The sequence below is a fragment of the Bufo bufo genome, chromosome 4 (assembly GCF_905171765.1).
Source record: "Bufo bufo chromosome 4, aBufBuf1.1, whole genome shotgun sequence".
In the NCBI taxonomy this organism is placed as follows: domain Eukaryota; kingdom Metazoa; phylum Chordata; class Amphibia; order Anura; family Bufonidae; genus Bufo; species Bufo bufo.
In genome coordinates this window covers 349708169-349731428 of record NC_053392.1, presented here as the reverse complement: position 1 = coordinate 349731428, position 23260 = coordinate 349708169, and the positions used below count along the sequence as shown (strand labels likewise).

General features: G+C 43.9%; 2 protein-coding genes across 6 annotated transcripts in view; one reads left to right on the top strand and one right to left on the bottom strand.

The window, feature by feature from the left end:
- The window catches only part of CEP85L (centrosomal protein 85 like), a 165462-nt gene that overhangs the window by 88951 nt on the left and 53251 nt on the right, over nt 1-23260 (top strand). For 3 of the 4 annotated variants that reach the window (XM_040428924.1, XM_040428922.1, XM_040428925.1), the window contains one exon: nt 8688-9439. In XM_040428924.1, coding sequence (XP_040284858.1) covers nt 8688-9439 — 752 coding nt within the window. The remainder of the gene's footprint in view (nt 1-8687; nt 9440-23260) is intronic. The other variant, XM_040428923.1, reaches the window with a different exon arrangement.
- On the bottom strand, nt 15981-22220 carry PLN (phospholamban). Of its 2 annotated transcripts, none has more exons than XR_005778329.1 (2): nt 22097-22220; nt 15981-16730 (listed from the first exon to the last, which is right to left on the bottom strand). XR_005778329.1 is itself a non-coding variant. In XM_040428926.1 (2 exons), exon 2 carries the CDS (start codon nt 19665-19667, stop codon nt 19509-19511), a length of 159 nt encoding a protein of 52 aa, XP_040284860.1. In that variant the 5' UTR covers nt 19668-19792; nt 22097-22204; the 3' UTR covers nt 19257-19508. The 2 variants fall into 2 exon arrangements, 1 of the variants encoding a protein (XP_040284860.1); XM_040428926.1 differs by lacking the exon at nt 15981-16730 and adding an exon at nt 19257-19792 and having other exon boundaries at nt 22097-22204.

The window sequence follows — 23260 nt, the reverse complement described above, 5'->3', positions numbered from 1 at the left end:
GGCACAGACACAGGTGCTTACCTGTGCATCGCCGGACGGGTGAGTCTACCTTACTACAGATGGCAGCCTGCATGTGTTCGCTGGCGAGCACTGTGAACTGACCATCACTGCTCAAAACCACTAAGGGAAATCACTGACCGAACACTGATGTGTGAATAAGGCCTTAGCCTTTGTTCTGGGTGGTAAGTAGAATACTCAATTAAAGTGCCACCATCAGAATCGGCAGCGCTGTACTTAGTTTTTGTTTGAAGATGTTAGTTTTCTTTTTTTCTTTTGCACATGATGCATGTTTTTACCCTTGAGACAGTTTTTGTTTCCTACAATTATTACACCTACCACAACCATTTTTAAAAGCATTCCAAAGGCAATATTCCACTATGAAAAATAGCCCAGAACTACTATAATGTTTGGATAGCTGAAGAGACACCGATTTACAAGGATGTAATTATCATCCCTGAACTTACTTTCGCTCTGGACTTCTAAGCTCAGAGAAATAGCACAGCGTACTCCTAGATGCTTTGTTTGCATACAGAGTACAGGCCATTTGTGGATTTACTACAGGGATTGGGGTTAAGTTGAGCCAGATGTGCTGAGACACTGGGATAGATGTGCTTTATCTGACTAGATTTTATACAGATCCGAAGTGGACTGAAAATAAGATCATACACAGTGCTGCCCATAATTATTCATACCCGTGGCAAATTTTGACTTAAAGTTACTTTTATTCAACCAGCAAGTAATTTTTTGACGGGAAATGACATAGGTGTCTCCCAAAAGATAATAAGACGATGTACAAGAGGCATTACATTATTGTGGAAAAAACATTTCTCAGCTTTTATCTACATTTGAGCAAAAACTACTAAATGTTGTGGAAAATCTCAGAGGACGTGGTCGGAAGCCAAAAGTGACACCTGTGCTGGTCAGGAGGATAAGTAGAGAGGTGAAAAAGAATCCAAGGATCACCACCAAGGCCATCCTGGTGAATCTGGGCTCTGCTGGTGGCAATGTCTCAAGGCAGACAATCCAACGGACACTGCACAATGCTGGGTTCCACGGATGCAGACCAAGGAGGACGCCACTTCTCCAGATAAGGCACACAAAAGCTCGCTTGGCCTTTGCAAAAGCTCATCTGGACAAAGAAGACTTCTGGTCTTCTGCGTTATGGTCAGATGAAACAAAAATTGAATTGTTTGGTCACAATGATGTTTCCTTCATTTGGCGTAAAAAAGGAGACTCCTTCAACCCAAAGAACACCACCCCCACTGTCAAACATGGTGGTGGAGAACCTAATGCTTTGGGGGGGGGGGGGGGGGGGTGTTTCAGCCAATGGACCAGGGAACCTAATCACAGTAAACGGTCTCATGAAAAAAAGAGCAATACATGAGGATTCTCAACGACAACATCAGGCAGTCTGCAGAGAAACTTGGCCTTGGGCACCAGTGGACATTTCAGCATGACAATGACCCCAAACACACAGCAAAAGTGGTGAAGAAATGGTTAGCAGACAACAACATTAACGTTTTGGAGTGGCCCAGCCAGAGTCCAGACTTGAATCCAACTGAGAATCTGTGGAGGGAGCTAAAGATCAAGGTGATGACAAGAAGACCCTCCAACCTGAAAGATTTGGAGCTCATTGCTAAAGATGAATGGGCAAAAATATCTGTGGAGACATTCAAAAAGCTGGTCTGCAATTATAGGAAGCGTTTGATTGCTGTAATAGCCTATAAAGGCTTTTCTATTGATTATTGAGAAGGGTATGAATAATTTTGGACTGGACACTTTTTGCTCAAATGTAAGTAAAAGCTGAGAAATGTTTTTTCCACAATAATGCCTCTTGTACATCATCTTATTATCTTTTGGGAGACACCGATGTCATTTCCCGTCAAAAAATTACTTGCTGGTTGAATAAAAGTAACTTTAAGTCAAAAATTTCCAGGGGTATGAATAATTATGGACAGCACAGGCTTTACTGGGGTTGTGCAAGAATGGAAGGGTTTTTGGCAACCCCCTCCTCCTTCCCTCACTTGGACGGACCTGTAAAGGATAGATTACTTACCTGCTTCCCGGTGCTGGCTCCCCGCTCCTTCTCCTCCTGGCCTGGGATGCTTCACTGGGCTCCCTCAATGTCAACATCTGGTTTGACATCACTGGCCGCGGCGGTGACCAGCTCCCCTTACGTCATGATAATTTGTCAAATTGCAACCCCTTTGAAGTTCTCTTACATGTCAACCACTGCCTACTGACACAAAGCTCTTGTGGTCCGTGCAGGAACACAGAATTTTCAAGAGCACCCTACAAAATACACTTGAAAATGTGACCGGTGACACCCAGTTGGTTCCTACACCTCAACTTTTTGTTGGCACCAGTTCTTGTGAACCATTGCGATTGCAGTCCTAGGAGTGCAGATGACAATTATGGTTTATTATGGACTAGTACTGTTGGCTGTATTCCAGACTTCTTGTGGTTACATTCATTCACCCCCAGAACTGATCCTGGCATGGAGCCATTTTGCATTCAGCTCTCTCCATTAAAGTCCTAGATCTTTCATGGCTGCCAAATCCTAGCACCGCGTTTTTAAGACGCGATGATATCATGCAATTGTCATGTGCTGTACCGAGAGTGAAAAATAAATGGGCATTTACTGCAAAGTGAAATGATCCTCCTCCCTATGGAACGGAGATGTGTGTAGCCCCTTATGTCATCTGTAACCTATCAGTAGGCTGAGGCGATGTGAAAAAGTCCTATGAGAGCATCTCCTTTATGTAGAAGCGCTATTTCTTGGGTAGGTGTCAGTTGCTGGATTGGCAGGGAGGTGGCTTTGAGCTGTGAATTGTGCTATTATGTGACTTCACAGCTGTGCCATGTTACATGCTCCAGATCCAGGAACACAGCTTTATTGTGTCACTGATATGTGCTCCTCGCTCTGCTGGATCACGTGCACCGCTGAGACGTCGAGACAAGGCCGCATTGACTTCACCACATACAGGCAGGATTGTCCTATTTCCAGCTGTATGATGCTTTTCTGTGGTTCCCCATAGTCCCTGCCTCCTGTCAGCAGGTCATATAATCCAGAAATGAACGGATCCAGCAGAATTACTGAAGAAATGCAAACACAGATGGTTGAAGGCCATAATCCTAATTCAGATTAGCCTATAAAATCTATGGTTCTGACACCCTTCTCTCTCATCTGAGTGGTGGATCATGATGAGACCCTTAGGTCATGGATCAGCAACGTCCAGCTTATGTGAAACTGAAACTCCCAGCATGTTCCATCCACATCTATGGTAGTTCAGAGAACAGCCAAGTAAGTGTTTCATGCTGGGAATCGTGGTTTACAACAGTTGGAGTGCCGAAGGTTGCTGACCCCTGCACTACAACTGTGGGTTTGGTGGACCAAGAAAGTCCAAGAAAAACGGACAGAGTAACAGGCGCAAATCCACAACCAATGGTAGAAAACAAATCAGGTCCTGAATAAACCAATTTGTTTTCTACCATTGGTTGTGGATTTGCGCCTGTTACTCTGTCCGTTTTTCTTGGACTTTCTTGGTCCACCAAACCCACAGTTCTTATACTCACCCATTCGGCAGTTTGGCACCGACCGAAGGGTGTTTGGACAAAGCCGGCGGCACCAACCAACCCTCAAGATTACTCAGCTCTCATTGTAGTTGCACCCAATTGGTGCAACTCTAACAGGTGAGCATATTACCTCCCGTCTGAAAGGGGAAATAATCCTTTACATATTTACCCTATGAGCGCCTTCTCTTTCCTTTTTGTCTACAACCCCTGCACTAGAAGACATACAGGGTTATTTTAAGGATGACTTCCAGGATATCCCCCTTGAGAGGATTTTTCTGTAGATCTTCACTGAATTTTTTTACGGCGGGTTATTACCACCTTTACAGCAAAATAAATATGCAACTAGCCGAGCATGAATGTTATGGCTGTATTCACACATGGTTTTCTGAAATCCCAGCAAAACACTGTGCCTGCAAAGTGTGAACACATCCTTAGGGCTCATGCACATGACTGCGCCGTGTTCTGCGGTCTGCAAATTGCGGATCCGCAAAACACGGATGCTGCTCGTGTTCGTTCCGCAATTTACAGAACGGGTTGCCCATAATAGAAATTCCTATTTTTGTCTGCAAGACGGACAAGAATAGGACATGTTCTATTTTTTTTGCGGTCCCACGGAACGGAGCAACAGATGCGGACAGCACACGGAGTGCCACTCCAGCAATGCAGTCTGGTTCCCACTGTTTCCAGAATAACTGGCCTCAACGGTCACTCGAAGATGATTAGGACATCATCACTTAGGGATAATGGAGACCAGAAAAGGCAGATTGGACTAATGGTGCTGGAGCTGCGGGACTTTTAAAACGTGAGCAGGTGAGGGGTTGTGCCACTAATATCCCGCCCAATAGATATCGCTGTTATAGCACTTTCCCCAAATAACACCATTTATTGAAACTGGCTAATTCTAAAGTTATTAGCCTACCATTGCGCCCTGTGGCAAATCCAAGGGTCCATTTACACGTCCGCAAAATGGGTCCCCATCCATTTTGCGGAACAGGTGCGGACCCGTTCATTTTCAATGGGGCCGGAATGTGCTATCCGCGTTTGCGGATCCGCACTTCTGTTTCGCAATTGCGGACAAGAAAAGACATTTTCTATGAGAGTGCCGGCGATGGGCAGTCCGCAAAATGCAGAACGCACATTGCCGGTGTCTGTGTTTTGCAGATCCGCAATTTGCGGATCCGCAAAACACATACGGATGGGTGAATGGACCCTTAATATTCAGTTGCTGTAGGCTACATCCTGCATTGGAGCCTTGTAACGTAGGACATAGGAAGCGGCATTGGTAAGAATAGTAGGTGGGGTTAGTGTTACAAGATGGGACAGCAGTCACATGACAAACCAGGAACTAGCAGTCAAGCAAGGGGGGTAAGAGAAAACTACAAATGGGGTAAATAAAAAAATAAAATAAAATCCAAAGAGGAATGGGAGCCAGAGTAATCTACTTTCGGCTCATGCACATGAATGTGTGCCAGCCATGCCCATATTGTGGCCCGAAAACAGCACAGCATTCACTTAAATTGGTCCGAAATCCGGAACATACGGAGTGGACGACCATGACGTTTTGGTCCGTTCCTCCAAGTTGAGTGGGTCTGTATCTGTCAGTGCAGGCCACATGGACGGTGCCCGTGCATTGGGTATGGCACATGTTTGTGAGCATAAGCCCTTAGAGTAAAAATAAATAAATAAAAAGTCGTTTACGGCACAACCCTTTTTAAGTTTTCCGTATATAAATTTTTCTTGAGGTGCTCCGAACTGGAGATGCTTCAGATAAAGTGATTGTAGGGACAGAAATTTTGTCCAATCTGTATTTCTGCAACCTTACAAAAGCAGGAGAAGAAATACACAATCCTTTAACAAAAAAATAGGACAAATACAAAATAAAAATGGACCACTCATAAATAGGCCGGATTGTTATACGCCAATGTGACAGTCAACAATCGCTTAGAAACTCTATGGTAAGTGCCTTCATAGCCAAAAGCTGCTGTAAGGATCCAGTAGGTAACGGTAGATTTAGTAGATCAGACCTTACCTGATAGTTACCTGGTCTTGTCTTTTCATCTCTATTATTGCTGAGGGCATATTCACACATGACACATTCATTGTACTGCATGTCTCCCAGACTCGGGCGGTTCAGCTGTTGTGCAGTAGGGTCTAATGCCCACATGAAAACCTGCTGTTGTTGGCACATGGCTCGTATCTCTTAACCCTTTGGTATTGCACATTCACTATATAGAATCCTAAGTATTTCTAAGTGAGTGTTCATTTCACACATTGATAAAGTCCAGACGTTCACAGCGTCTCACTTGTAGTATACAATCTTTGTATCGGTGGTGGTGGGTTTTTGAGTATACTTTGGATCATGAATGAAGTGGCGTCAGGCAGACTGGCAGGGGAGGTGTTAAGTCATTACAGGGCATAGTATTACGGGGACTGATTCATGCTTTATATTGATCTGTTCCTGCCAGTAATTTCTCATTGAACCGCGAGCATGGAGACAGTTTCCGGTAGCTACATGCTGTATAAGAGGTTCAGATGAGTACGTAGTCCGGATATACAGGCCTTACCAAAAGATTTCCTTCTCCCCAAAAGACTAGATGGTTCCGTGCATTTCATTGAAATACAGATAAATGGTGAAGAAACCAGTGCAGTTCTCGCCATCTGTTCGCTGAGGCTGCAGCAGCTGGATGTACTGTGCCATCTTGTGTCCTATCCTATTCTGTGCCACATGTCTACAAAATGGAGCTGACGAAAAGCAGAAGCTTGGCGCCACATGCCATTTCAGAATGTGTGTTCCTCCCATCACTACCTGTGTACTATTTGTAAGCTTACCTATACTTTACTATAGAAGCTGTTTAAGAACTGATTCATACGACAGTATTTTTTCTCCGTGCACAATCCAGACAGCACTCACATAGCAGACAGACCCCTACGAGTAAATGGTCCCAGCAGAGAAACCCACAAGAGGCACTGTTCTTTGTTCATTTTCCATCTGAGATCCATTCAAGTGAATGGGGAAAAAATGGGCTCAGCAGGAGTCCACTCAGACATTCACATGTCCGTGTTTTGCAGATGGAAGTCGGAACAGAGAACTGAATCAGGCCTAGTAGCAGATACTCCAGTTTTGCTTTCAGAGCACAAGGAGATATCCAGGTTCTAGATTGAGAATATATTAGAGAATTTATTTTCCTTGTTTGAATCACATAAAATTAGTAATAAGACGCCTCTTCTTTGTCAGACTATTTATGAAATGGGACTAAAAACTAGTGTTGAGCGAATTGAAGTATCCAAAGTGGACTTCGATCGAAATTTCAGGAAAAATTCGATTCGCCGCAAAGCTGAATTTCCTCGCGCTTCGTGGTAACAAATCAATTTTTCCTGAAAATGGCGGTAGAAACAAAAAAGATTCATACTCGCCTCATCCATTTGCTTGCAAAGAGACCGCTGCGGCCATCTTGATTGAATATACCGCGTGGTCTTCACTCAAGGCGGGCTCTAGGGGATCAAATGGATAAGGTGAGTATTTTAGACTTTTTGAAATATTTTTTTTTAACCGGATTAACCCCTGAAAGCCCTCAATCTTAATCTCAGATGCCACGATCAGCGATGAATGCAGGATTTGAGAAGTTCAATGACTGGGGGCAGCGCCATCGCTGTTCCTCATTATTGCGCCCCCTACATACAAAGAAATGACTTAAAGTGAATTTCTATTTGAAATTTTTCGAAGCAGCGGAATCAAATTTTCAATAACTTGGCTGTTCTCTACTAAAAACCTATTCCATTCAGAATGGCTTAAAGGGGTTGTCCAGCTTTTATTTAGTGATATTCTGAAGATAGGCCATCACTAGCTGATCGGCAGCGGTCTGACACCCTGTACGCCAGTCTATCCGCTGTAGCTCTGGTGCTGAAACTTCCAAGCGCTGTCAACTGTGTAGTGGAGGGAGCTTGTTACTGCAATGCCGCTCAATCTTTGCAGTGACGAGTTCTGTCCCCTACACCGTTAACAGAGCTGGGTAGTTTTGATGGAACCACCCCCTGCCTGAACAGCTGATCGGTGGGGGTGCAGAATATTCGGCTATCACTGATCAGCTAATCCTATCCTATATATGACCACTGTATGACAAAGGGAATACAGCATTAACTTTTCACCAACACAAAGTGGCATAAAAATCTTCATTATACCCCCTTCTATACGCTGCCTGATATCAGTTGTCATTCCTCTCAGAACAACTACTTAGAAAATAGCTGCTGTGAACATCTGGATCTAGCGATAACGTGCGGACACCTCATGTGACCTCTGCAGCCAGTCCTAAACCACACAGATACTTGGACAGGCCTTATGCCATCAATGTTTCTGAAGGGAAAACCCTCAAAATTCAAGTGTGAAATGCCGGTTGTTTTCACAAAATGAAATGTGTTGCACCCTACCCTTGACCCTGTATGTGTTCTTGACTGGACGGCTGCATTTAGCAAGCTGATTAGCTGCTTAGGCTCCCATTATCCTGTTAGGCACTACTAGGAACAGCTTATTTCAGGAGTCGAGAAGTCTGACGCCCTTTATGGGATCCTCTTTCATTGTGTGTCTAGAGAACATTGTGCCACAAAATGTCAATAGTTTGTCTTGTGCTGTAAAGAGGGGAACGATACACATTAGATAGGTGGTTGAACAATCATCTGGTGAACGTTTGTTTCTCAGACACAGACATTCTTCAAGCTGGCCATACATGTTCAGTGAACCCGGGCGATGGCCGGAAGATCTTTCTGATAACATTATTCCCAAGAAAGATCTTTCGTCCATGAACAATCTTTCTTTTAATGAAAGATCTTTCATCTGACAAGAATAGTAAACATGGCCGACTTCTGATCTAAAACAATTACTCGTTGTTGTTAAATTTCACCTGATGAATGTTTGATTTGATTGAAAATGGTCCATTTTGATCAACTTAGACTAATGTGTGTGGCCCCCTAGTACCTAGGTATTTAGGATTGCTTTTCCTGGGTGGGAAACAGAAAATATCAAGTAAAACGCAATTTATCTTACTTTTGATCGTGTTTGCGATTTGTATTTCTCTGATTTAATATGTAATGGTTTTATATTTTATTTTCCCATTTAGATCACTCCACTTCCAGTGGTACATCCACGTTTAAGCCAGTGAACCCACTGGTGTGTCTTCCATCTGCCCATGTCATGCCCTCTACAGTCAGGTCGTCACTGCCCAGACACAGAGAGGACAAGCTGGAGACTTCCTGTTGGGATAGCGGTTATTCCTTGCCTGGGGCTGGTAGAACATATGGCCCTACTGACACTCCCCTTGACATGAAGGACTCCAGGCCAATGAAGAAGTGGTCATCTCTTTCTAAGTTGAGCACACAGGATGCTTGTGGTCAAGTGGACAAAGCCGGGTCACGGCATAGCCTTGAACGCATGGGTCGAGAGAGTTCACTGTCCCAGCAGTCACGAGCCTATAGGCCAGCATGTCTTCACTACAGCATGGAAGCTCTTAAACTGGACGATAAGGAGATAGATAAAAAAGATCTGATGGACATAGACCTCAAATATAAGTACGACAGCTGCCGCAGTAGTGACTTTACTAAATCTGCTCCACAAACTAGGAGGCATACCTTGGATATGACTTATAGTGCCTTACCGGAAAGTAAGCCGCCTGCTAGTGACTCATGTGTACAAAAACACAGTTATTTTGGGTACCAGGCTGGCACCCCTCTTCAGTCTTCATTAAGAACTCAGATGTGGCTTTCAGATCAGCTCCATGCAAATTCTCAGGACAGGCGAACTCCAGAGGAAGCCTGTTGTCTGTCTGCTTGGAATCCATTAGAACATCTCCGTCAAGACACAGAGGTACTAACAGTAAGTTGGATTATGCTGCCATCTAGTGGTTACCTTGTACAATTACGAATGTAATCTTGCACTTTTAGCGCTGACAAGGAAAATGAAGCATGTGATAATAGCCTCGGTTTTCTGAATATATTTCTTTAATAATATTAAATGTATACATTTACCTATGCATTTAACATAGAGATTTCTTGGTCGCTATCTCTTTTGCAGAGATTCACAGGAAGTGGTCTTATAGTCTTTCACTTGGAACAATGCTGCTGCCTTGTAGGTCTTTGTTAATAAGACAGGTCCAAGCATTGAGTGTCCTCTGTAAAGTATTGACCACGTACAGCGCCCACACAGCACGACTTGTGTCTGCACCAATACAGATGCTCCATGAATCAACACACATTGTTTTCTCCGCTAGACTACCTCCATTATGCAGCATGCAGTAGAGCATGTCATGATTCCTACAAGTCATTGAGGAAAAAAAACTTTATATAAAAGAATAGATCATAGCTGACGTTGTGCCGTATTACAAATCTGTGCGAAACTGATCGTCAACCAGCCTTAGGCTACTTTCACACTGGCGTTTCAGGGTCCGCCTGTGAGATCCGTTTCAAGTCTCTCGCAAGCGGCCCCAAACAGATCAGTTTAGCCCCAATGCATTCTGAATGGATAAGGATCCGTTCAGATTGCATCAGTTTGCCTCCGTTTCGCCTCCATTCCGCTCTGGTGTCCGCCTGGCGGTGTACTTTACAATGTAAGTCAATGGGGACGGATCCGTTTAAATTGACACAATATTGATGCAATTGTAAACGGATCCGTCCCCCATTGACTTTCAATGTAAAGTCAGGAGTCCCTATTATTATACCATCGGATCTGAGTTTTCTCCAATCCGATGGTATATTTTAACTTGAAGCGTCCCCATCACCATGGGAACGCCTCTATGTTAGACTATACCATCGGATTTGAGTTAGATCGTGAAAACTCAGATCCGACAGTATATTCTAACACAGAGGCGTTCCCATGGTGATGGCGACGCTTCAAGTTAGAATATACTAAGAACTGTGTACATAACTGCCCCCTGCTGCCTGGCAGCACCCGATCTCTTACAGGGGGCTGTGATCTGCACAATTAACCCCTCAGGTGCCGCACTACTGCAGTCCAATGCAAGATACCAGACCGATCCGCACCTAGCGCAGGTGGGGGCTGTGATATGCACAATTAACCCCTCAGGTGCCGCACACTGCCACCAATGCAGATACCTGACGTATCCGCACCTAGCGCAGGTGTGAAAGTAGCCTTAGACATTGGATTTAAAGGGAGTGTGTCACCAGAAAATGACCAAATTATTTAAAGGGGTTGTGCAGAGGTAGGTCATTAGTATCAGTTCGACAGGGATCCGATTCCCGGCACCCCCACCGATCACCTGTTTGAAGAGGAGGTGGATGCAAGCACTGCTTCCTCTTTAAGATTACATTGTGCTTCATCTCGCTTGCAGCAGTTGTGCAGTGTAATTACAACTTCTTGTCCTCTTCAAACAGCTGATCGGCTGAGGATAGGTTATCAGTATAAACCCCCTGCACAACACCTTTAAATCAAGTTTTTCATAATAAATATTTATCTATAATTTTTTTATTTTCCATGTACTAAAAATAAAATAAAATATTGATTCGTGCAGTTTTCACAGTGGCCACTAGGCCTAAAATATGTTAAGGGTACTTTCACACTTGCGGCAGGACGGATCCGACAGGCTGTTCACCCTGTCGGATCCGTCATTCCGCTATTTCGTCGTGCCGCCGGACTGCCACTCCGTCCCCATTGACTATAAATTGACTATAATGGGGACGGGGGCGGAGCTCCGGCGCAGCACGGCAAAAGGCCGCCGGACTAAAAGTCCTGCATGTCCGACTTTTTAGTCCGGCGGCCTCTCACCGCGAACTGCCGTACTGCGCCGGAGCTCCGCCCCATCCCATTATAGTCAATGGGGACGGAGCGGCAGCACGGTGAAATAGCGGAAGAGGATGCATCAGGATGTCTTCAGTTCCGTCACTGAACAGCGTTTTGGACGGAGGAAATACCGCAGCATGCTGCGGTATTGTCTCCGTCCAAAATTCCGGATCAGTTGCCGGAATGGATTAGTGCCGTATCTGGTATTAAAAATACCGCAATTCTGGATGTGTCCTTTAAAATGTGAAAAAAATATATAACTGATCCGTTTCTCCAGATGACATCCGGAGAGACGGATCCGTTCTTGCAATGCATTTGCGGATCCGTCTACAAATGCTGTCCGTTTTGCATGCAGATTGCCGGATCCGGCAGGCAGTTCCGGTGACGGAACTGCTTGCCGGATCACTCTGCCGCATGTGTGAAAGTAGCCATAGCCGGGTCTTCTGTATTATATGTTAGTCACAATTTGGATCTAGGATACTTGTAGATCGACAGGCGTTTTGTGAATGAATGAATTTTAGCTGTTGTGTTGTACTCTGTTAAAGACGTGTGAGTCTTCATGGTGTGCTCTGGATGTCGCTGTTGGCTTCCATAGATGAAGGCCGGGCTGGGCAGGAATGTTGTTCCATATTCTCCTTCCAAAATCTTTTCATAATGCCACTGTATGGAGGTGATTAATGTAATAGGATTACCCACTGAATAGCAGAGCTTGCTGAACTGTAATCTGTAAAACTATTTCAGTCTTATGGAAGTAGACTTTACTACAGCAGAGGTGTTTATGACTTAAAGGGGTTTTCCAACTTCAGATTGTTATTTGAATACCCCCCTACCCAGTAGAGTCTGTTGAGGGAAGCATACTTGCTTGTTTCCCGACACTCCATTTTGTCTCTTTTCTTCACTGCGTTTCAGTCCTTACATGTAAACGTCCAGCACTGACGGGGGGCACGTGCGCTGCTGCAGCCAATGACTGGCCGCATTGGTGAGTGTCTCCTAGCTGTTGTTCTGGTTGAACAACCCCTCTATCAACTCTCCACAGGATAGGTAAATATCAGATTGTAGGGTCTGACTGCTTGGACCTCCAGTGATCATGAGTCCCCTGAGTTAATGGAGCGATTGTCACACCTGGGCACTGCTGCTCCCCTGGTCTCTATGGCACTGCCAGAGATAAGAGCCCTCTACTCTGCTTCCTTTATCCAGTCACTTAGAATATGTGATATGATATACCAGAGCAGGGAACTCAGGGCCCCCTTTCTTCTAATGGTCAGAACCCCACCAATCAGATACTTGTCACCTATCCTGTGGATAGGTGATACAGTGTTTATGGCATAAATATCTGATGGGTGGTTCTACAGCACCATGCACACGCTGATCAGCTGTTTCATAGTCAATCTGGTCATCTACTGGTATGGACTTTAGTCTGGTCAGAGAGCGGTGTGGCGTATTGCAAATATTACTGCAAGCTCCACTTCAGAAGTCCAAGGCTTACCCAAGGATAAGCCCCATTCAATTGACTTTTCTGTTGCATGTGAATCTGGTTGTGGATACCCCTATCACATGCATTGGATGTAGATTGCTGTGTGTAGATCTCAGTGCCGATCTGACTCGTGTGAACATAACTTAAATAAAAGGTAGCCTTCCATTGATCAATTTAATTTCAATATTTCAAGGACAAATATTATCTAAGAGCGATGATATTTACCTTTAATTCTTACTAACTTCACATTTACAATAGCTCCACCTCTAAAAATATTCTGTATGACATAGCTGTAGAAAAGCATTGCATCTGTAGATGCCAATAGGGGGAACCAATTATTTTTAGTACGATGGACCAAACAATTATTACTAACACTTGTACAACCATCTAGATCTTTAAAGTGTACCTATGATTATAGGCAGCTTTCCATAATTCAATAGTACAAGTGAATATAGGGAAATTTGCAATATGTTGCCTCTTTTCCCACTTGTCAGGCTTATTTCCTCCACCCCTTGCTTCCTCAGTTGTTCACTCACATTCACTGATAAAATTCATCTTTAGAGAGGAGATGCTCATCAGCTTCACTGAGTGATCAGGTTAAATGCTGCCCATAAAAATCTATGGACAGGAGAGGGAGGAGGTGGAAGCACCTGCAGACAGAGACATAGATCTGCTGCTGCTCTTGGCTCTAGTATGCTTCTATCTCACCCCAGAGCTGGATTCACAACTACACTGCTCGGTACTGTTGCTTTTAAGTGTGTGCTATAAAGAAATGGAGGAGCAGGATTTCCTCTTATCTCTGTGAGCCTTGCAAGTGTAACCTGATCTGTTGGATGTCTAATGAATTAAGAGTAAATATGGATTTACAGTCAGTTGGCTGCTCGTTAAGTGGAGGTGAACGAGATTCTGCAATCTCTAGTCCCCATACAAAATCATTGTTCCTGGGCAGCAGACCGCTTTTTAGACACCACGATCTGCTGCCCGGGAAGGATGATTGAGGTGCCCGCACCAACAATCATTTCATCCGATGAACGAGGATTTTGGTCGTTCACCGGGTGATCTGCGGCACTTTTAGACAGGCAGATTATCGGGAACGAGCGTTCGTAGGAACGTTCGTTTCTGGTTATTGGCCCGAACATTGTGCTGTGTAAATCCATCTTTCGTGAACAATGTTGGGGAAGGGGGGGGGGGGGGATTTCTGTAAAAAGACATATTACAAAGTTGATTAATGGAAAGTTGCTTATACAGTGAGGAACAGAAGTATTTGAACACCCTGCGATTTTGCAAGTTCTCCTACTTAGAAATCATGGAGGGGTCTGAAATACACATTGTAGGTGCATTCCCACTCTGAGAGACAGAAGTAAAAAAAACTATTCAGGAAATCACATTGTATGATTTTAAAAGAATTTATTTGTCTTGCACTGCTGAACATAAGTATTTGAACACCTGAGAAAACCGGTGTTAATATTTGGTACAGAAGCCTTTGTTTACAATTACAGAGGTCAAACGTTTCCTGTAGTTCTTGACCAGGTTTGCACACACTGCAACAGGGATTTTGGCCCACTCCTCCACACAGATGTCCTCTAGATCTGTCAGGTTTCGGAGCTGTCGCTGAGCAACACAGAGTTTCAGCTCCCACCAAAGATGTTCTATTGGATTTAGGTCTGGAGACTGGCTAGGCCACTCCAGAACCTAGATGTGCTTCTTATGGAGCCACTCCTTGGTTATCCTGGCTGTGTGCTTCGGGTCATTGCCATGTTGGAAGACCCAGCCACGACCTATCTTCAATGCTCTGACTGAGGGAAGGAGGTTGTTGCCCAAAATCTCACAATAAATGGCCCCATTCCTCCTCTCCTTAATACAGTGCAGTCGTCCTGTCCCCTTCGCAGAAAAGCCCCCCCAAAGCATGATGTTACCACCCCCATGCTTCACAGTAGGGATGGTGTTCTTGAGATGCAGCTCATCCTTCTTTTTCCTCCAAACACGACAAGTGAAGTTTAGACCAAAAAGTTCTACTTTGGTCTTATCTGACCACATGACTTTCTCCCATGCCTCCTCTGGATCATCCAGATGGTCATTGGCAAACTTCAGACGGGCCTGGACATGTGATGACTTGAGCAGGGGAACCTTCCGTGCAATGCATGATTTGAAACCATGACCGACAGTGACCTTTGAATCCGTGGTCCCAGCTCTCTTCATGTCATTGACCAGCACCTCCCTTGTAGTTCTGGGACGATTCCTCACCTTTCTTATCATCAGTGATACCCTACGAGGTGAGATCTTGCATGGAGCCCCAGTCCGAGGGAGACTGACAGTCGTCTTTAGCCTCTTCCATTTTCTAACAATTGCTCAAACAGTTGATCTATTTTCACCAAGCTGCTTGGCAATTGCTCTGTAGCCCTTTCCAGCCTTCTGGAGGTCCACAATTTTGTCTCTGGTGTCTTTTGACAGCTCTTTGGTCTTGCCCATGGTAGTAGTTGGCGTCTGACTGACTGTGGGGTGGATAGGTGTCTTTAAAGAGCTCAGACAGGTGCTACTAAGTTAGATTAATGAGTGGAGTAGAGGTGGACTTTTTAAAGGCATAGTAACAGGTCTTTGAGAGCCAGAATTCTTGCTGTTTCTCAGGTGTTCAAATACTTATGTTCAGCAGTGCAAGACAAATACATTCTTTAAAAATCATACAATGTGATTTCCTGAATTTTTTATTTTTTTATTTTGTCTGAGTGGGAATGCACCTACAATGTGAATTTCAGACCCCTCCATGATTTCTAAGTGGGAGAACTTGCAAAATCGCAGGGTGTTCAAATACTTCTGTTCCTCACCGTAATCAAAGATTGATAAAATTGGATACAGAAATGTTGTTTTATTTGGTATGATAATGTGTATTCACAGTCACAGTGCAATCCGAAGTTGCCATTATGGCTGGGTTTTTACATAGACTTCTCCTCTTCTGAGCTCTGCCTTTGCACACACCATTTCTAGTGGAAAACCTGTTCCTATCCCACATTCACACTTGCAGGAAAAACGATAAAATGATGAGACGAGACTTGAATGTACATTAAAGATATTTTCAGGTTATTCAGAATAGAACTGATAAATTTAAATCTCATAAACAGCAGTCTCCATCTATAAAGAATCATCAAGATGCTCAGTGTACATATTTTATTAATTTATGGATTTCATACTTCTTAGAAGTGAATTCAGAAAAAAGTTATACAAAAGTGCAAGTAAATGTCTAGATATCAGTGTTCCCTGGCATGCCTTAGTTCTAATGCCCTCTAACTTGTGAAGGAATAGCTAGATCTAAGGTTAGTACAGTAACCTCCTACACATTCTGCTTTCTCAAGAAATATTAAGGTTGACGGCTATATACAAGTAATTCTTTCCAGGGTTTTCTCATCAGCTCCTCGGTGATCTGGGATTTTTAGAGGGAATGGATAAGGGTTGTCTTATTGTAGACACTTCAGGTTGCTCCAATCCTTGGCGCTGGTAGTGGCAGATATTTCATTATGGCATCCATCACGCCAGCTTTATGGTCATGTATGATATTGTATGTAATTGAGGATATTCACCAGATTGGTCAGCTCAAAGGTTCTGGGATGTTTAAAGCCCCAGTGTCATCTCAGTTGTCAGCAATGAGTAACCGTCTGGAAGGAATGTCCTTATAACTTTAAGTCCCAGATGGGTTATACCCTCCTTGGCGGTTCTTATTGGTCATGGTACAGTAAGTTTTCCAAACGTAGCTTCTCACAGTAGTTTTACCAGGATAAACATAAGAAGAAGAACCATGATGATCAGGACGAAATTCAGCATAAGGTTGAGGCCTCTGTTGTTGGCAAGATCCATTGTGTTCTGCTCTCTTCAGCCTTTGACCTTCTTGGATTTTGTTTTCTTTCTCTAGGAAGATAGTACATTTTATATATTTGTTTTATTGACCCCCCTGGACCAGTAGACAATTGTAATGTATCTAACTAAACTTGCACATTCTTGAAAATCTGCAGAATGCCGCAGCGGTATTTGGCCGGCCACATCTTTGCCGGAAACGGGCTGGATCCCTGCCGAGTCCTATTATAGTCAATGGGCTCCAGCGGGGAAATTACCCGAACAGCAATTTCCATTTGGATGGGTTGTGGTGTTTTGGTGTAGTACAGGTATCGGCAACCTCTGGCACTCCACCTGTTCTGAGACTACAACTCCCAGAATCCTCCTTTCACTTCTGTGGGAGTTACTAGGACAGCTAAGCAAGTATGCATGCTGGGAGTTGTAGTTTCACAGCAGCTGGAGTGCTGAAGGTTGCATATCCCTGCTGTAGTATGAGGTAGAAGTAATTCTAATGCAGGCTGTGTATGTAAATTACTGGTGAAGAGCCACTGGCATCTGGCGCGTGCACAGTGAAGTCACACTGTTTATACAAAAGATAATGATGACCTATCCTTAGCGGTTTCAGGAAGCTGCGGCACTCACCTGAGATCTGGTAAGCGCTGTGGCCTCCTTGCGGCTTACCAAGCACAGCGCCGTACATTGTATAACAGCCGTGCTTGGTATTACAGCTCAGGTCCATTGAAGAGGCCGTGGCACTCATGCAAAGCCTGGCCTCTTCTAACAGCTGATCGATGGGCATCCTGGGTGTCTGACCCCTAACGATCTGATATTGATGGCCTAGCCTCAGGATATCTTTTCCCGGATAACCCCTTTAATGCTATATGAAGATATTTGATAGAGACTTGTTCAGAGTGCTATTCCCCAGCAGTATGACGACATGCTGGTGGTTTAGTGTATAAATGGCGAGTGACAGGATCCCTTTAAGTGACTAGATGTCATTGGTACTTGAATGAATGCAATTTGGGTCCCAGGCTGATAAGCATACTAATATTTTATTCCTGTTTTGTCAAGCAGAGTTTCTTATTTTTAGTACAAATATAAAGTTACGTGACATGATTACAGAATTTTATAATGGGTTTCGAAAGAGAAGTCGCGGTTTTCATTTTTACCCTGAGTTTTGGATGCCGTTCATCAGTGAGTTACCATGGCACTTAGACAATATTATGCCGTTCTGAACTTTTCAACTGGCCACATTTGCTTTCTCCTCATTAATGTGATAATCCCTGATAGTCTACAGTGCTACGATAAATGTGAACTGTCTTTTTCTTGTCTCATAAATGTTTTCTAAAATGTTGAACTATTTCCTATAAAACTCTCTATCAATCTGCTCAGCTCCTCTTGCTCTATAACATGCTGCCTGCAGGTTGCACTGCATTTCATGGTGACTGGTCTGTGGAAACAAATGCCCAAGGTGTTGGATTTTTATCTGTTTGATCCTTTCTTTTCCTTCAAGATAAACGTCCCCAGAGTTGTCCATCCACTCTCTACCACTATGGGAGGACAGCTATTGTGTGTGTAGCAAGAAGTGTGTTAAAGAAGTCAGGGATGCAGGGATTTATTTTTTTATTTTTTTAAAAGAGAACCTGTCACCATGCAATGCAGCATACTATAGACTAGAGCAGGAGGAGCTGAGCAGATTGTTATATAATTTTGTGGTAAAACATTAAGCAAAACTTATAATTTATACATTGAAGTCTCTGCTCTTTCTGAGCTCAGTTGTACAAGGGGGCTTTCTTATCAGTGACTGACAGCTAACTATATATACTCACTTATTCAGGGAATGCCATCAATCACTGATAAAAAGTCGAATAGGCTGTCTTGAGCTCAGAAAGAGCAGAAATGTAAATCTATGAAATTACAAGCTTCATTGAATCTTCCCTTAAAGCTCTAAATCAGTGTGCTCAGCTCCTTCTGCTCTATAACCTACCGCCTGCAGATTACAGTGCATTTCCTGATGACAGGTTCTTTTTTAATAAACTTTGTGGCTGTTCTGCTTTTTTCTGCTGCGGATAGGGTTCCCAACCCCGTAGTCATCAAAAACATAGATCACAGCAATGGGTTTCTTTCAAGGATTCAAAATCCTTAAAAGAAACCCATTGCTGTGATCTATCTTTTTGATGAGGTTCTCTTTTAAGTTATTCCTCTCAAGTGAATATCACCAGGCACTCACGATGGGAGAGTAGTCACTACACGTTGTCTGGTCTCCTGTTTAGCACCTCAAGGAGGCTTCTAAGTGGATGCTTACCAGCCCATTGTCATTAAGGTGGCCACACACATTAGATCCCCTCTCCCAGTTACTGATGTTAGGAGAAAGAAGGATCAGACATGTTGAATTTCAGCATGAACAAGCATTTCTTCCCATGTGAGATGAGGTAGTGCCAGAGGGGGCTATCAGTGGCTTATTCCCGTTTACCTACTGAAAAAAACACGCACACTTGGTTGAAGGAGGGCTGTACAATCTGACAACAAAATGCAGCCATACACTTTTTTTCTGAGGGGAATGCTGGCATATCCAGGTGTGCGCTAAAGTCAGAAGTGACATTTTGTGGTGTGAACATACTTTTATTTAAGTAGTAGCACTCCATATGGGGACACACTACAAATCCGAACGCTTATACGGGATTGCATGGTAGGAAATGAAATGTTACAGCAAGGGTTTTTCCATAATAATATAAATATCAATTTACAAGTGAAAAGAAATGAGACTACATGCAAAGCCAGGAAAAGGCACGTGTTGATAAATTTTACATCACATCGTTGTGGTGGCGGTTTAGTCTGTCTGGTCGGAGAACCTCAGAGGAGCATCACAATGATGCAGATGAGAAGAAGACAGATGAGAATAAGAGAGAAATTGACAAAGAGTTCTTGTAGGTTTTGCCGGGTCTGCTGGTTGACCTCAATATTTGAGGCTCTCCTCATTGCAGATCGGGTAATGTGCTGGACTTTATCCATGGCTACAGAAGGACAGAGAGGTACAGGTGATGGGTTATAGAAGAAGTGCAGAAGGAGAGAGAGTGCTTCCCGAGGGTAAGGAGGACCTTAGGCTTCTCCCTGACTTTAGAGATCCTCTGGTAAAGCTGGGTGAGCAGGAGAGTGAAAGTTAGACATTCATAGTGAAAGTGAATCGTGCAAATTAATACATGCCATTTCCATTTAAAATCTATAACCAATCACTTCTTTAAAAACACCTTGGATTGAACCTTTATAACTTTATTCGTATAGGAAACATTGCCAAGTCATTTCTCCTTTACTCCATGGATATTGATCGTCAACTAGAGTTAATAATGTTAGCGATAGCCAAACTGTGAGGTGATCTGTAAAGCATGCAGCTGGAAGCCATCAAACGTGGTCATTGAGGAGTCTGACATGTACAGGGGAACCTCTTGGAGACCTTCACCCACAATTGCATTGAAAAGTGTTATTTAGTATGCATAATATGTGATGAACCTAAAAATGTGGTCTGGATAAGCGGGTGGTCTTCTCGAAGAGGTTTCACTGTGTGTAGCGGGACATGTTGTACTGTGTATTCTCATCCTGTGGTTGAGTTCTCATCTTGTGGATTTTTAGTGAATGTTCTCTGTGTTACACATGAAGTATAGTGTATTCTCTAGTCCATATTAGGCCAAGAAACACATGCCATGAGTCCGGGCACTGTGATATTTCAGCTTTCTCTTGGCTTTATACCGAATTCTCAGACAGAGACATAAACCAGAAGCATATAGACGTGCTGTGATGTGCAAGCTGTTATCTGCGTCTTCACATCGTGAGCTGAACAACAAAATAATACTAATAGTAGTAACATCAGTCTGAGGTATTTTTTAGTATTATGTGATGTCTATCGATCATTTATGGGGCCATGAACATACAGAGCTTATGTAAACCATCTCTCCCTGTTGCCCAAAGCAATCATCAAGAGCTCTACTTCCATGTCATAAACTGCTGTGGTAAAATGAAACCTGCGCTGTGATTGGTGGATGTGGACATAAATTTCCATTTGGTATCAAAGATTTCTGTATCTTATTACCTAATCCCACCTAGACCGGGAGGCTGTCCAGCTAGTCCTGGCCTGTCATCGGTTTGCAGGCATATTTCCACTAATCCCATGGTTCCCATGGTGTTTGTGCCCCCTAAACCCACATGAGCAGGTTACGGATAACCGGGGATTTAGAGAAGGTCAGGAGTGGGAAAAGTACAGAGGTTAAAAATACTTGAAAATACATAGGTCCTCTGTTGTGCTGGCTGCCTTGGCGGGACTCCCGCTGTTATTCCTGGTAAACAATGGATCATTGCATTAGCAGGTGACTCTGTAGAGCTGCCTGGCGCTGACGCATTATGTTTTATCGATTTAATGTCTCTAGTAGAGGGAATGTGCCGTTTGTCCTGCCGTCTGGGAATAGGAGGACTCGTGAAATTCCCAGGAAGTGCACGCATGCAGTTTACTATATTTCACTGTATCTCTGAGGAATTCCTTCCATTTCCTCTGCACCATGGAAGGAGAGCTCAGAAGAAAAGACGACTGAAGTGTTGTGTGCGCCACACCCATGGGTAACCACTGGGTGCTGGGGTGCACATCTGGACTACCACTCAAACACTCAGTACAGGGAAAGTAAGTCTCTGTTGCCCATAGCAGCCAATCGCAGCACAGCTTCCATTTTGTATTCTGCAATTGAAACATGAAAGCTGTGCTCTGATTGGTTGCCATGGGCAACAAAGGCAGTTTCAGAAGTCTGCAGACTGTTGACTAGCCTTGCCTCTACATTTCTTTTCCTCCTTCACTCCATTGATACATGTACACGCCTTGGTCTTATATCCATACATCAGGTTTAGTCATCATGTAAAGAAACAAACTTTTGCACCTTTTTATATTGATTTCTCACAAACTTCAATATATGTGCTTGCTGTTAGCGAATAGAGACATTCCCTCTTCCACTGAGAGGATGACAAACTACATGCCCAGTCCGTCTCGCCTCGCGCAGCTGCCCAGCTTGTGAACTGTACGGTATGCTTTGATTATATTTCAGTAATAAGCAGAAAACCCCACAGTTTAGATTCTTTACACTATGTCGCCCCTCAGACCCCTGCCAAATTCATGGAGTTTTTCCCTCCAGAGACTGATCTGGTTACTTTGTGAGGAATGTCCCCACATCTGCCGTATATTTTTATCAGAATGTATATCATTTTACTATTGTGATCAGGATTGCTAATAAATCTGAGGCGAGGGTGCACAATATGCCCAAATCCGGGTCATCTTGTACCCGGTAGGAATTTTTGGGAAAGATGCGTCCTACGTGATGAGGACATAATTGGACTGTTATCTGACAGCACCACATACACGAGAGGAGACGGCTCTGCCCTGTTCAGACTGGCACACAAAGCCTTACCTTATTGTTTAGGTCGGAGTGCCTCTTCTTTCCGCCCTTCCTGGAGTTGTGTGGCAATGCCTGAAGTTTGTCACTCAGTTTATGGGAACAATTGAGGAGGTGTGGAAGGAAGGGAGAGGGGGCCGGCTGTACGGCCATTGACATCACTCTGGAATGCTGCCGTTTGGATTTGCAGCATTGTAGCAGGGAAGCCTCCTAATGATACATCAGTGCTGGGGACTGTATAGACAGCTTTGTGCTTGTGTGCCTACTGCATATACAGTTTAGCTGGAAGATATACTTCATTTTTATAGCATGAAGACTTTGTATAAGACCGGTGTCTCCTAATTCATTATTTTTCCCCCATTGCGTTCATAGTACAAGCATGGCCACCAGTCCCTGTCCCCAGTGTCATTCTGCTTTTCCCATCTCAGACACTTTGGGGGGATGGGATTTATGAAGCCCTGTGCGCCCTTCTTTAAAATGTTTGAAAAATAGGGCTTTGCGCATTTTATTATTTATTTATTTTTGCTTAGCTTACATTTTTCATTTTTACAACACTCCAGTTTTGAAAAGTGAGCGTGGTTCGGTTAGTTTCATACTTCCGGCAAAGCTGATCAGACAAGGCTGTTCTGGCAGAGAGCAGACTCCCGGAGTCCTCTGGGTTCAGCATAGCTGGATATTGCCACACACTGGCGGACCTCATTGGCTATAATGGGATTTGGTCGGGATATGGCTGCTCCCCGCTGCCGGAATTCACCTGGACAAAAACTATTGCGTGCAACGATTTGTGTCCTGCCAAATACCGACATTTATGCTGGGAAGCTGCCAGATCCCCGCCGGATCCCGTTATAGTCTATGGGGTCTGGCTGACACGCAACACTCCCCAGTTGTGCTGGATCTGAAGAATGCTGGCAGACTGTTCTCTGCCAGGACAGCCTGCTGGAGTATGAAATTATCCTTAGAGCTCATGCACACGAACGTATTTTATTTCTGTGTCTGTTCAGTTTTTGTTTTTTTTTGGGACCATATGTGGAACCATTCATTTCAATAGGTCCGCAAAAAAATTTGCGGACCACAAAATGCATACAGTCGTGTGCATTAGCTCTTAGTACTCTGGGTGCCATCTGTATTCCACCGACACTGCTCAGCTGAAAACTGGATTCCAGAGCATCTCCTAGCAAT